The 14,550-nt window shown below is 31.6% G+C and overlaps 1 protein-coding gene across 4 annotated transcripts in view; it reads left to right on the top strand.

The window, feature by feature from the left end:
* LOC128683674 (G-protein coupled receptor dmsr-1-like) overlaps positions 1–13,533 on the top strand; it is a 36,484-nt gene extending 22,951 nt beyond the window's left edge. The window contains exons 4-7 of one of the 4 annotated variants that reach the window (XM_064437072.1): positions 3,000–3,166; positions 9,997–10,006; positions 11,122–11,194; positions 12,973–13,140. In XM_064437072.1, the coding sequence (XP_064293142.1) occupies positions 3,000–3,166; positions 9,997–10,006; positions 11,122–11,194; positions 12,973–12,991 (269 nt within the window). In that variant the 3' untranslated portion in view covers positions 12,992–13,140. Of the gene's footprint in view, positions 1–2,999; positions 3,200–9,996; positions 10,007–11,121; positions 11,195–12,972 lie in introns of all 4 variants that reach the window. The other 3 variants (XR_010370355.1, XR_010370354.1, XM_053769539.2) reach the window with 3 other exon arrangements.
* Positions 13,534–14,550: the final 1,017 nt, after the last annotated feature.

Below are 14,550 nucleotides of genomic sequence, written 5' to 3'. Positions count from 1 at the left end.
CGTCCCGCAACCTGTCCAATCCCGCTTTTCTTCATGTACGGATCCCGTACCGTTTCCTTCATGTTTTCCCATTACGTTTTTCGCAATGTGTCCCGCCCCGATTTCCACTACTACGGGGTAGAATTTACAAAAATCCTCTCTTAGTGCTCACCTACACTTCCCAGTAAACCAACATGCAAAATTTCAGCTTCCTACGCTCAGTACGTTGTCTGTCTGTCAGTCAATCAGTTAGTCACTCAGTAAATATGTAAATATATATATAGAATGAAGAATGAATGAAATAATAATATAATATAATACAGTTGTTTATTCAATTTCGGGCAACGAAGATATAACCTTGTACCTAGCATACACTGTATTGCTCGAGGACACCGGCACAAAGAGGACGTCACAGCTACTTGAACTGTGCGGAAAACTAGACCACTAGTTGGTAGCTCTTGAGCCAAACCACTAGTTAATGACCGTGATACAACTAGTACCACACTGTCCCAATTAGATACCTATGACTGGAATTATCGGTTTCTTTCTATGAAAATTTAATTAATATTTTGTGTTTATTTAAAAAATACTAGTTTGGATTTTTGTGACATTGAAGCTAGTTCATAAAAAACTTTTCCTTGAATTACGGATAACAAAATTGAGATCAGTAGTAACATGACTGTTAACTTTTTAATAGGTACTTTGATAAGTAGGAATGAAATTATTTTGTGTCCATTTTTTTGTGATTAAGTTAATTGAGATTTATCCCGTCCAGCCAACAACAGTATCCACTTTTGTCATTATTTTTATTTGTAAAATAAAAGTGCGCGATGGATCTAATCGAAAATCTCATGTCCTATATGTAAAATAGTCCTATATAATAACGCAGTTCTATATTTATTTCCAGATTAGCTAGTGCTAAATACTAGGACTAAGTATAATAAAATTGAACTGCCCGAGTGTAGGCTACACTCGGGCAGGAGTCTCATGCGTCGTAACTTCTCACGTATTATCTATAGAATAAATCCTCAGTATGTGTTAGTTTTATGGCAGTATAAAAAGAGCCCTGTAATTCCACAAAACCTTGGAGGAATCTTTGCACAAAGAAAATAAGAGTCAAGGAACAAGGTGAGCCTGATTCAATATTTCATAAAAGAAGATACCTAGTTGAAGACGAATGACGAAATAAAAATACAAACTTGATGGCCAAAATGGAGATCGACTCTAACGGCATCCTCTTCATCCAATTTTCTCTCATTTAAAAAAATTGAAATTTTTCTTCGTAGGAATAACGTTCAACGTTCATCACAATACAAAATTTAAAAAAATATTAAAAAAATCTGTTTGAAATTAGTATGCTTTACTTGCCACTAGAGGCAGTCGTAAAAGTCATGTTTTTAGTCGATTTGAATAAAATCTGACACCAGTGTTGTCAGCAATTAACAAACTAAACTATAGTAAATACATATTAAATAGAGTCTGGTACACAATTTATTTATTTAGTTTCTTTTAAATTTTTCATTAGCTATATAAATAACAGACGCTCTTGACGAAAACTTGCAAAGTTCGTGAGAGATGTAATTAACAATTAATGCTGACACATTTGTACGTATAACGTAGGTTATCGAAGGGTATAAATAAATTGATTGATTACTTGAAGAACCCATTAGCGGTCGTTACAACTTGTATTAGTTTCAGACAGAGACGTCTTATCAAGAAAATTCTTCGTTTCACCATGAGTAAACAAAAGATGCTAAATCCAGCCATACATATATTCTACGTAAGTACGTACGTACATATGTAAGGAATAATGATTTTTTTGACGTATGACACTTTTTCACAATAGATGTTTGTTAGGAGTTATTTTATTTTTATTCCATGTAATGATCATAGATTTAGAAAGGGACCCGCGCGCGGGTCTGACTGTAGTCGGGGTAATGACTGTTTTTTGAAAGGCTGGCATTTAAAAACCAACAACAACAAACACATCACTGTTGTAATTTAATTGACCAAGCGAGCGAAGCGAGCGAGGTCTAGCATTATATTTGGGGCAAAAATAAATTTTTAGTATGTATGTAGGTTTGTAACGCGATTACTTGTGAACCGTTGGTCCGATTTTGATGAAATTTAAAAGGTATGTAGGATCTGCCAATGGAATTTTTAAGTTCGTGGGGCAACAAAATCGGTTAAGGCATTTTTAAAATATTCACGTAATATAACATTATCCGAGATTGCTCTAGGCATATATTTGTTTCGAAATAATTTAGTTTTCAGCAATATCAATGAACACATAAAATAATCCGAAACAAACAGCGCTACCGAAAATCTTTACGTGCGTGCGCTGGCCCTACTGTTGATTATACATGCATATAATGTACTACAAAAATATAGGTTTTTAGTAGATCCATAAACTACACTATACATCTATCTTTTATAATTAACTATAAGGCATTTTATATGTACAAAGATAATGTAAATTAAAAGGTGAAATTTGACAATTATTACTACACAAGCATATTAAGCCTTTTTTCATCACCAAGATAATTTCATGAAGGTAAATTTTATCCCTTACAACACATACATTTGATGAATAAATTCTGAAATATCGTGGAATTAAAAATACGCACGCCAAATTATTTTATGTACGTAGGTACTTATATATTATTATTGAACACGGCGCGCGCTGCCGTGTGAAACCAAAAGACTGTAACTTTGTTAAAGGTGTCTTGAGATATTTGACATTATACCTTATATGTAAAAAAAAATTGTATTCGCGAGGTCTACGTACGCGGCGAACGTTAAGTAGTTTGATTTAACCTTTGATTTTTTGACTCCAAACATCAGATTATTTATTCCCTTAGGTGAGTGACAGATACTCTGGTTTTTCTATCAAAAGCATTCTTATCCCTTAAGTTCACAAAAAACAGGGTTTTAACCATCAGATGACAGATACTTTTGTTTTTCTATCAAGAGCGTCCTTATCCAATAAGCCAAAGAAAATATAAGGTTCTTTCCCTCAGGCGACCTAATGGACGTGCTGGCACTGTTCACGTCGTCAGTGAACTTCGTGCTGTACTGCAGCATGAGCCGCCAGTTCCGCTGCACGTTCGCGCGGCTGGCGCGGCGAATGCTCTCCGCGGCTGAGGAACCCGCCAAGTTCGCCACTAAGCTCGAGCCCACCACGCAGGTACAACAATGCCAACCCAAAATCTTACTGATGGTAAATCTGACGGACTTCTTTATAAAGTATGTGTATGTTATGCATTCTATTCACTGTTGTCATATTGTTCAAAATGCAGCGGGAGATAAAACAAATCTGGACTCGTATGGAATCGAACCCATGTCCATGCAAATTCGACAGTATAAACAATTTTATACCTTTATATAAAAATTCCTCTCATAACTTCTCCAAGTCTGATTATACTGAATCATTTCCTCAAAAAAATTTCGATTATTTTTAATAAGTTACATTTATGTACTCGTACATAATGGAAATGCATGTTTGTTGCTTTTACCTAGATAATGTATACCTACATATCTTTTATGTATACATCTGAACAACATGTTGTGGTTTGTGGAATACAATACAGATAGGTAGCTAAGTGGTGTATTCAAGTACCGGTGTGACATGTGTCTTGCCTGACATTTTCACAATAGTTTCTCGAACAGAGTTGTCTGATTTATTCCAGTGTTTTGGGAAAACTAGACAGGGTTTTAAAACACTGAATCGACTAAAAAACTTTAGATAGGCAGATAAGTAAAGATCTTTAAATTTTATTTCATTCATGTACAGTTAAATTTCTAATTTGTAAAAAACTTTAAAAATTAAGCAAGTTCACATTAAATAAGCGAACTTTACAAAACAACCTCGTCTGAAACCGCAACGTATGAGATGGAATTATTTTGATAATAAAATATAGCTATGTTTTATGAGTTAAGAAAAGAAAACATTTCTAGAGAATAAAATGGGCACGCAATAGCTATCTTTCTTCTCAGAACAAAACTGAACATATTTGCTAAATCGTGGCTAGATTTCTGACAATTTCTTGGACAATTCGATAGACCCGCACCCGCACGTGTTACATAAAACATGGAAATGGAATACATTCTGATTATTGCCTGATAAACACAAATATGTTTGATGGCCGTCATAAAATGAAATGTGTAGTAATATTTTGTAACTATTTAGAAACGAGTTCAGTAGGTATTTTATAAGAAAGAAAGAAAGAAAGAAAGAAAGAAAACATTTATTTGCCAAAAACATGAGTACAAATGGTCAAAATGAATTAGACCTACACGTTTTACCGAATACAGGTATGCAAATATAATTAAATAAAGAGGAGCATGCTATCCACTACAAATCCAAAACAAACTATAATGAACTATAATGTACTATACTAGCCCTAAATTCTATCCGAGTCTATCATTAAAGAAATCATTTAAAGTATAATAACATTTATCAGTTAATAAAGACTTGAGGTGCTTTTTAAATAGATTTAAATTTAAGCTTTTATATTGATTTGGAATTTTGTTGTAAATTTTCGGTGCCATACATACTATGCTATTACCGAGTAAAGCAGTTTTTGATGGGTGCATGCATAATCGATAGATATCTCGATGATTCCTCAATACAACATCAGCTAGACGAGGGAATAAATGAGCATTGGTTTTCACAAATGTTGCTACCTCAAGTATGTAAAGTGACGGAAGTGTAAGAATTTTGTGTTCTTTAAAAAACGGCTGACAACTATCAGTGCTTTGGAGTCTAAACATTGCGCGAATACAGCGTTTTTGCATTTTAAAAGCTATATCCTTATCCGTCGAATTGCCCCAAAAAATTATTCCATATCTAAGTATTGATTCCACTAAACCATGATAAGCTGTAAGAAGCGCTTTTATGTTTAATTCATTTGAGAGTTTAAATAGTACAAACGCCGAACTACTAAGTCTTTTACTAAGACCATCTATATGGGGTTTCCAGTTTAATTTAGAATCTATAGTTAGCCCTAGAAATTTTGTTGAATCAACTTCTTTCAACACATGGCCTTGATATTCTATTTTATAATTTTCCGTATCAAGCGGTCTTTGACTAAAATGCATTATATTGGTTTTGTCAAGATTTATCTTTAAATTATTATTATCAAGCCATTCAATTATGGATGTTAAAGTTGCATTAATATCTAATTGATAAATATTTACATCATTACATTTTATTGTTACCGTGCTATCGTCCGCAAATAAAGTCATATTATGTTTGGTAGTGTTTGGAAGATCGTTAATATATATTATGAAAAGAAGGGGCCCAAGCACACTACCTTGTGGAACACCATATAATACAGAACGTTCAGTTGATAAGTAATGTTGTTCCGATTGTGTTTTAGGATTGAATTTTGAAATTTCTGTTAACTGTTTACGATTAGATAAATATGATTTTATTAAATTTAACACATTACCCCTAATTCCGTACGCTTCTAACTTGTGTAATAGTATGTCATGTTGAACATAGTCAAAAGCTTGTGTCATATCACAATATATAGAGCATATGGGTTTTCTGATGTTAACTTCAGTTAATACAATTTTCAAAAAATCATAGATGGCCATATTTATATTTTTATTACGACGAAACCCCTTTTGTTCATTACACAAAATTTTTTTATCTTCAAAATAGACGTTTAATTGGTTGGAAAAATGTTTTTCATAAACCTTTGAAAATATAGAATTTAAAGCTATAGGTCGATAATATTGCATTAGTTCTTTGTTATTTTTTTTTAATAAAGGTTTAATTATGGTAGTTTTTAAGTCTTGAGGGAAAACACCAGCTTCTATACTAAGGTTTATTAAGTGACTAACATGATGACATATATGTTCATTTACAGCTTTGAGTATTTTGGTTGAAACACCATCATACCCAACACTATCCGTATTTTTAAGTTCTTTTATAATTTTATAAACTTCCTCTGGTGAGCATGGTGCCATAAACATTGAATGTTGTCTATGGGTAATAGCAGATATGGTATTGGCTCGACTTCTTTTTTCTGGTTTGATTTTGTCAATGAAATAATTATTAAATGAATTAGCTATTTCCTCTGGATTTGTAATATAGTGATTATCAACTTTAATTCGACTTATTGTTTCTTTTGGTATGTTTAGTCTAGCTTGATTTATAATTTGCCATGTGGTTTTTGATTTGTTCTCAGACGTCATTATCTTATAATTATTTTGACTTAATTTTGTCAATTTAATAATTTTTTTAAACTGTTTCGTGTATCTTTTGTAATTTATTTTATTATTAAGAGTAGGCTTTGTTCTAAACTTCCACAAAAGACTTCTTTTCTTTTTACTACAATTTCTTAATCCTTTGGAAATCCAAGATTGTTTTCTATAGACATTGACTATAATCCGTTTTTTAGGAAAACATAAATCATAAAATAATATAAAAACTTCTGCAAAACTGTGATACGCAATATTGGGGTCCACCTGTATAGTCTGTGTAAACTGCAACTCAGCACTAAACTTGCAATTGATACTAAACTATTTTCATCTGAATCATAAATAGAAATAATTCAGAACAAATTTTGTCGATCCTTTAAAAATCTAGAATATTGTTACTGATACAGTCGGCAGGTACAAAATTGAATTCGGAGATAATCTTCCTTTGATGTGAAACGTTGGATAAATGTAATTATTTTGTTAATCTTCGCTTAGAGTCGAATAAAGCGACTTTAAGTATTAAGCAATTAAGTATTGAGCATTTATTTGTTGGAATTAAGGCAATACTTTAATTCCAGAGCTGCCCCAATTTAAATTACTCAAAGGGAAAATGAAGGCGATAAAGTTTTGGCGAATATATAAAATAAAGCGATAACAATTAATTTACTTTAGGAATTAATTAATTATACTGCATACTTAAAGAAATTTTAATTGAAATTTAATTTCATGATAATTATGTTTACAATTTTATATAGAACTTATTTTCTTACCTTAATAACTAGGTATAAATATAGAAAATAATACAAAACTACAGTTATTATTACATTTGATCACATAGGATGGCTGTAAAGATATGTCGCTCACTAATATTTTATGTCGTTATTTGAGTATCAACATAGGTAATTTAATAATTTATCTGAATGACGCAATGATTTTTGTTGGTTTGTTAAATCTTTACATGTTATAAAACAAAGTCCTCTGGCGCGTCTGTCTGTCTGTTCGAGATAAACTCAAAAACGACTGCACGTATTTACATGCGGTTTTCGTCAATAGATAATGTGGTTCAGGTGTATAATTTATTATGTTTTAGTTTTTAGGCCGCTAGTAGTACACAAAAATAGAAGTAGTAGTGATATTGTTTATATACAAATACGAACCTACTACGTAAATGTCATAACAATCTGTGATAAAACGTACCTAAATAATATAGTTAAAAATATAAATATAAATGTGAACAAAATTAAATTCTTTAAAATGTGAACTCTTTCTGAATATCATTTTCCTCAACAATGCAAGTCGCATGCTGGCACTCTGCTGCGGATCGCTATTGTCTCCCCACAATGCACGTGGCAGTTTAAAAATATTAACCGTAACCGTACACCTACTAATGTCTCTCTTTCAAGTTCTTTGTAACCGAACTGGCGTTCGGTTACAGGCTATTTTCTGTTTCATAAAATAGTCGTTATGAAAAATATGAGGTTTTTAGCATTGCTAATCTCACAGAAATTACTTATATCTTAAAGAAATAAATATTTTAATCTATAAAATGTTTATTAGTGTTATCAGATTTTCTCAATTTTTTTTAAGTTTAACACATACACAACAGATTGACTGATTTATTATCTATAGACCAAAACTTGACTTCAAGCTTAATTAGTTCCAAATTCTAAATACAGAATAACAGGAAATTTCTATATATAACATATATATTTATTTATCAAATTGCTCAATGAAATAAAAATAGGCGCATCTGTGAAATGTATATTTAAACATCTCAATAAAATTCATCCGGATACATAAACAGTTTATACAACGGCACTATTTACCCAACTAGTTTATCACTATGTAACATGTGTATGTATTCATTACGTGAAACTGTATATGATAAAGCCGATATATGGCGGGATGTGATTAATCTAATGCGAGACGCAATTCTCAATCATTTACCACTGATAATAGGCCGAAAATGTAATTTATTATGGACACACTTTCTCGGATTGATCAAATTTATATTAAGCGAAATTATCTCAGTAAATACAAAATTGCTCATGGTTTATGTATTAGCTGTCTGTAGCTTAAATAAATATTTTTATGACAAGGGCCTCCTTCAAAGGAATAAAATAAATCTACATGCAACCCTCTTTGAATTTAGAATGAGTTTGAAAGTTTTAGATTTCATTTGGGATTATATTGTTTAATTTTAATTGAAATCATTGAAACACAATTGAAATGACATGTGCTAATGACATCGTACAATGAGGGAATGAAAATTTAATGGAATATGATGTCAGCTATGAAAAAGTTGAAGCTACGAATACGCTACGAAATATTTCAAAAACCATAATAAATTATACACTTAAACCTTCCTCAGAAATCGATAAAACGATATCTATTAAAAAACCCGCCTCAAAATCCGTTGCGAAGTTTTAAATATCTAAGTATACATAGGGACAGACAAAGGAAAGCGACTATGTTTTATACTATGTAGTGATGATCAGTTGTTTAATATCAATTGATATCATTAAAACACAGTTGAAATTACCTGTAGTGTAACATTGTATAATAAGGGAATTAAAATTTAATGGAATACGATGCCAGACGGAAGGGCTAATAGAGCTACGCAGTTAGCAGCTACGAAATATTTTTAATGTACGGTACAGTCCTAGTTCTCAGTACCAAATATGTCGGCTTCTGAATGATATAGGTATTTTTATGTAGTTCAGAAAGTTAAATCGTATGACACATGTATGCTAATTTCATAATTTGATTTAATTATAGCAAAAATAATTATATCTAAGTTTATACTCAGTATTTTCTTTTGCTGCGCCCTTACAAGGGTCTAAGCTAAATGTACCTTTAAAACCATATGTACAACCTATGTATGTACATATGACATACAATAAATGATTAAGTTTGAGTTTAACATAATTTACAGTTTGAAACAACTTTTGAACACAGAAAGACTATGCTGGTAGTATTATTGTGTATTTCTTCATTATAATGTTGCTCTGCACTAACAGTTTCCTCGAAATGCCGTGAGCCGCAGAAGTATAGTTGACATGGTTGACTTTATGTCAAGTTAGCGCGAATGGACCTATATGCCGCGGTAATAAAGGCTAATTTACAATGAATTTGAATACACACACTTAACTATTGTTGTCGAATGTACTGAAATGAATGTAGTCGCTTTACCTAATAAATAGTTCTACACACTTGAAATTTTACGGCGGTGTTAATGGTTGTTCGTTGCCAATTGCCAATTTCAAATGAAAATTCCAAAAATAATGGTAAGATTTACATGGACATCCACGGGAGGATATTGAATACTACCATTTTATAGGCGGGAACCACGCACCGCAATGAAATTTATAGAGACGGACCTTGATAGCCCCTCTGATTGCAATGGAAGATCGGTAGCAATATGCCCATAGATAAAAGAATACGTCTATGAAAATAGTAGAACGTGCAGCAAACCAAGCACAGTGAGCTTTCAGAGATTTCCACACGATTTTAAAATATAAAATGTTATTTGTTGAGCATGAAAAAGTAATAAACAAACATACTTACAAACGTTTGCCTTTATCTATCTTTATTCAGCAGTAGGCCAGCGCGGCCCCGCATTAAGAACTATTTCCTAATTGTCTCCGTCATCCGTGTACACGACAATGTTCACCACCAAACTTGTCACTTACAACTTGTTTGTTTTTGAATTATGGCTGTTTACCAAGTTCCCAAAGTTGACTGTTAAGCAAGTAGAAAAATAAGTTACCAGCCAACTAACTTTGATGTTAATTTTAACCTGCGCAGACAAACTGCAGTAAACGTAAATTACGACATTTGATCTAAACATCAGCGACGCTACATCGATAAGGAAATTAATTAATTACAAAAGTTGTGAAGTTCATTTTTTTTTTTTGACTAAAATATAAAATGGAAAATAAGTACTATGCTTCCATATTATACTTATAATACTTATACCAATATGGCAATATAGACAGCAGAAGTTTAAAATACTTAAGGTTCCATTTGAGCTATGTGGATTTGAAACCCAAAAACTTATAGAATTATTTTTCCGGCTGTATATTTTTCCACCCCAGTTATTTTCGGTCAAGACAACATGTGTCGTTTTAGGTGGTACTGTGCGAGCAAGGCCACCATTTTCGTTGCGATAAATCATACCGATAAATCACTCAATCCAGACACTATGTACTCGGTCTATACAAAGCGTGAGCTATTCAACTTGTATGGCTGTTAGAGATTTTTTCAAAGATATCAATATTTAGCTTTACTCTCTCAATAAATACCTATTTGAAAACATTAACAAAGTCCGGAAAAATTTTAACTCCTTTTAAAAAGTAAGTGATTGATGTCCCCGTGCATTGAATGATTATTTGCATAAGGAATCGTCAATACGTGACGTATACAACTATACTTCACGTATTGACGATTCCTTATGCAAATAAGTATAATATCATACCATCATAAGTAAAATAATGTAGTTATAAAAAATATATTATAAATCATGAAAATTAAATTTACTTATTCAGACTTAGGTATTCCACTTTTGTTCGTAACATTGAAACAACATAAATACACAAAAAATTGATAGATCCATCAATCATAAATATTTATTATTCCTACTCAGTTTACTCCTGTATTCTACTCCTAAAATGGTATTCACAACGGTAAAACCAAATGTTTCAGTTTATTTTCAATTAACATTCTCCATAAAAGCTTGAAAATTGACATTTTCGAAATAAATTACTTTAACATGTCTGTTCAAAGTTACAAATTAATTATAAATGGTCTGACATATCATTGTTATTAACAAACGAGCACCAACGTGTACATTGGAGACAAATATTTCTGAAACACCACATCAATACTTAATCTAGCTTGAAACTGATGATTAATAGTGATCCTCTGTTGCAGGTCACCGGGCCGCTATAGCGACAGTTACCCGCCCTTATAAGGGTGGTCGAAGAGAGTATTATATGAAGCGAAGGTAAGACAAAAAAAATAACATAGTTTATTTTTTCTTGTCGCCCTTACATAGTTCTTGCCAGAGCTAAATGTACCTTGAAATCCTCATAAGATGAAATAAATCCTTGAGTTTTAGTTTATGCACAGTGTTCCTTTTCAAAAGGTATCCAATTTATATAAAAAATGCTTAGCTGACTCATTAACTGCTATTATGGGTAATGACTCCAACAAAGATTATAATTATTCTATGTACACAAAGACAAAGATTTTAGCGAAAACATAAGTTTAGATTATTTACAATGTGATGTTAAAAGAAAACTCAATCCTACATGTTTCAGCGGATTCCTTTTCAATTTGCATACGTATAGGTATGCAAATTTACATGCGTACCCATATATGCGTGTGCTTTACAGTTATTTTTAGCTTCATTACCACCTCTTCGATCGTATTGTTTGCTCTAAAATATTAAAAAATAAAGGTCATATTTCAGCTTAGTTTAGTTTAATAAATTTTAAGCTTAGTAATAGTTAAGTTTTTATTGTAATTTATTTTTAACAGTGTTAAATAAATTAACTTCAATGTAAAATAAATTAAGCCGTGGAAACAATGCGGTATAATTCCGTATAAAATGTTATCCACATTTCGTTTCATTACATAAAAGAAAGCGCCCGCAGCTTTTATATCCGAAGCACTTAATTATAATATAAAATGAAATTGTAACATAAGCATGCCACAGTATTTTTCTAGATATTCATTTGTGTTTTGTCATCTGAAAATTTGTAATGCCCAGTATACACCCAAACTAAACCCATACCTGGCAATATCTAAAGTGTATTTAAAATAATAATAATAACATTTCCCCACGCAAGCCTCTCAAAGGACCGGACGACTTAGTGCCGTGAAATTTTAAAAGAAGAAACAATAATAATATGCTAGGCATATACAAAATTAGCTAATTAAAATATACTTATCTAAGTACTTGTTGCGCCCTGAAGTTTCAATTTGACCTGCCCTAGTTGTTTTGCCCTAAATAAAACTTATTTTTGTACTACTTAATAATTCTTTAGTAAGTGGAGTATTTCTTGACTTCGCTTTCTTAGTTACACTTAACTAACTAAATTAGGAGAGAAGTACCTAAAATAATATTAAGAAGTTAGTTGTCACAAAGTTCGTGCCTTGCCGTTTGTCATGATAACGTCCGCCATCATAATTTGCAGCATCATATAACCTATCTGTTATGACGATACATACACACGTATCTCATTTATTACCTTACTATTGAACGCCAAAAATTATTCTATTATTTAACAAAAGATTTAAAAACAGATGTAAAAATAATTTTCATAACAAGTATAGAATAAAAAGTAGATTCGATACATTCTTCACAAAAAATGATGCTTCTTTAAACTTCAGATCCCTTGCGTATGGAGAAAAACAAATGAACTTTTACAGTTGAAATAAGGTCGGAATGTCTTTATATTTTCCAAATGCTACCCTTTGAATCGAATGTCGTTGAATCTGGGTTCTACACTCATTTTTATTCATCTAGTATAATATGTATTATAATAAAACGCGTTCAATTTATTTATTTGTTCCTTAAAAATTGATATAAAGTATATTATCCGAGCATAGGCCTATGCTCAGCAGTGGGCAGAAAAGGACTAATTGTATTCTCATTGCTGGTATATCGTAGGTAACGTGTATCACCTTGGTAACGAGATCGTATAAACCACATAACACCATCCAAAATACAAACTATAGTTATCAACAAATCTAGTAACAGATTTTTTTCTTTTTCAGGTACTCGTGCTCTCTATAAATTATTAAATAGACTTTAATAAGTAATAAATGTAATAGACTCTAAAAACTTTAAGTCATTATTGTATTGTAAGTATTTGTTTTTATAAAGTCCTATAGTATTAAATTGTGTTTAATATAAGTACTTATTAATGTACCTAAATATACATGTTTCCTAGGTTTTGCGTCATTTGAGCCATGACCCAAAACCTAGATTTATTCGAAGTTTATATTGTAGGCAAAATGTAAAACATACGTTAAATTTCCTATCATTTATACATATTTACTTCTAGGGTCCAAAGAGTGATTTAATTAGTTTGAATAAGTAAACGAATTTATGTACCCAAATCATGTAGATATTGCATTTATATAAGTATGTCAATTGTATGTAGGTACATTGACGTGTTGTACTTTCTCAAGTCGTTATCTTGTAAATAGTTTTTCTTGTCTTTTTTTACAACTTATGATCTTTTTAAAATCAATGTAGTATTATTGTTCAGTCATCATTCATGGTCGTGTTGTACAATGTAAAAATCTTTCACGAAATAAAAGATATCAAACAAATGGTGTTAATTATCGCACTCAATGTCAAATTACATTTTCTAATTTACGCCCTTTTGTTATTTTTCCATGTCAGAGTTTACAGATTTGCCCAAAAACAGACATTTTTTATTTTTAATCTGTAAAATTAAGCTTTTTCGGTGATATTGAAGTTGTTTTTCCATAAAGGTCGTCTAAAAAAGTTAGCCCCTTCGCAACTCGCACAGGACTCATAAGCGTAGCCTTCGCTCATAACTATTCCTAACCATCGGAATTAAGTATCCCGACCTTTATAGCAATAATCTCTAATCTAAAAAAGAACTTCTCAAAATATTGTTGTAAAATAACTTTTAGTGAAACTAAATATATATTTTAAAAAAAGTGACGACACTATTCCGCCGCCGTTATTGCTAATTACAGTCTTAACTAATTACAGTTGGAGCAAGTGAGCACGCTATAAAAGCCGCAACTGGCCAAATTGCGCTATTAGTTTAATTCCGCACTACCACATATTAGAATTTCCAACATCAAATGCCCTTGTATGGATATCGATACCTATCCTTAGACTTGAATATTCGCGTTTTAATTAATATTACGTAGTACTAATTACTAGGCACTTATTTAAATATAATTAATAATTAATTACACAACCAATCCAAGTAAGTACCTACACTAAGTTTGTATATGATAGTAGATACCTACTTATTCTATTATTATTCATAGACGGGGGTTCCAATATATTTTCTCACAAGGTAGTTTTTATATTTGAGAAGTCTACGCACGCGTAGAGGGTCATTGAACTATTATCAATTTTTTGAATACCTATTTCTCTATTTGTAGCGTAGTAGTAAAAGAGCTAATAACAAGAAACCTGTTGTAAAAATGAAATAAATACCGATTGAGAACGTTTATAAAAACTAATACTAATACATACATAAACTTTTTTGATCTGAATAACTACCCTCTCTCATGTGAGCGCAATTCCGGTTGGTCATAGAGCTTTGTAGCCCAGGGTCCTGTTTCCTACTGTTTCTCCTCAAC

The sequence above is a fragment of the Plodia interpunctella genome, chromosome 3, assembly GCF_027563975.2.
Source record: "Plodia interpunctella isolate USDA-ARS_2022_Savannah chromosome 3, ilPloInte3.2, whole genome shotgun sequence".
NCBI classification, from domain to species: domain Eukaryota; kingdom Metazoa; phylum Arthropoda; class Insecta; order Lepidoptera; family Pyralidae; genus Plodia; species Plodia interpunctella.
This window is presented reverse-complemented; position numbering and strand designations above follow the sequence as displayed.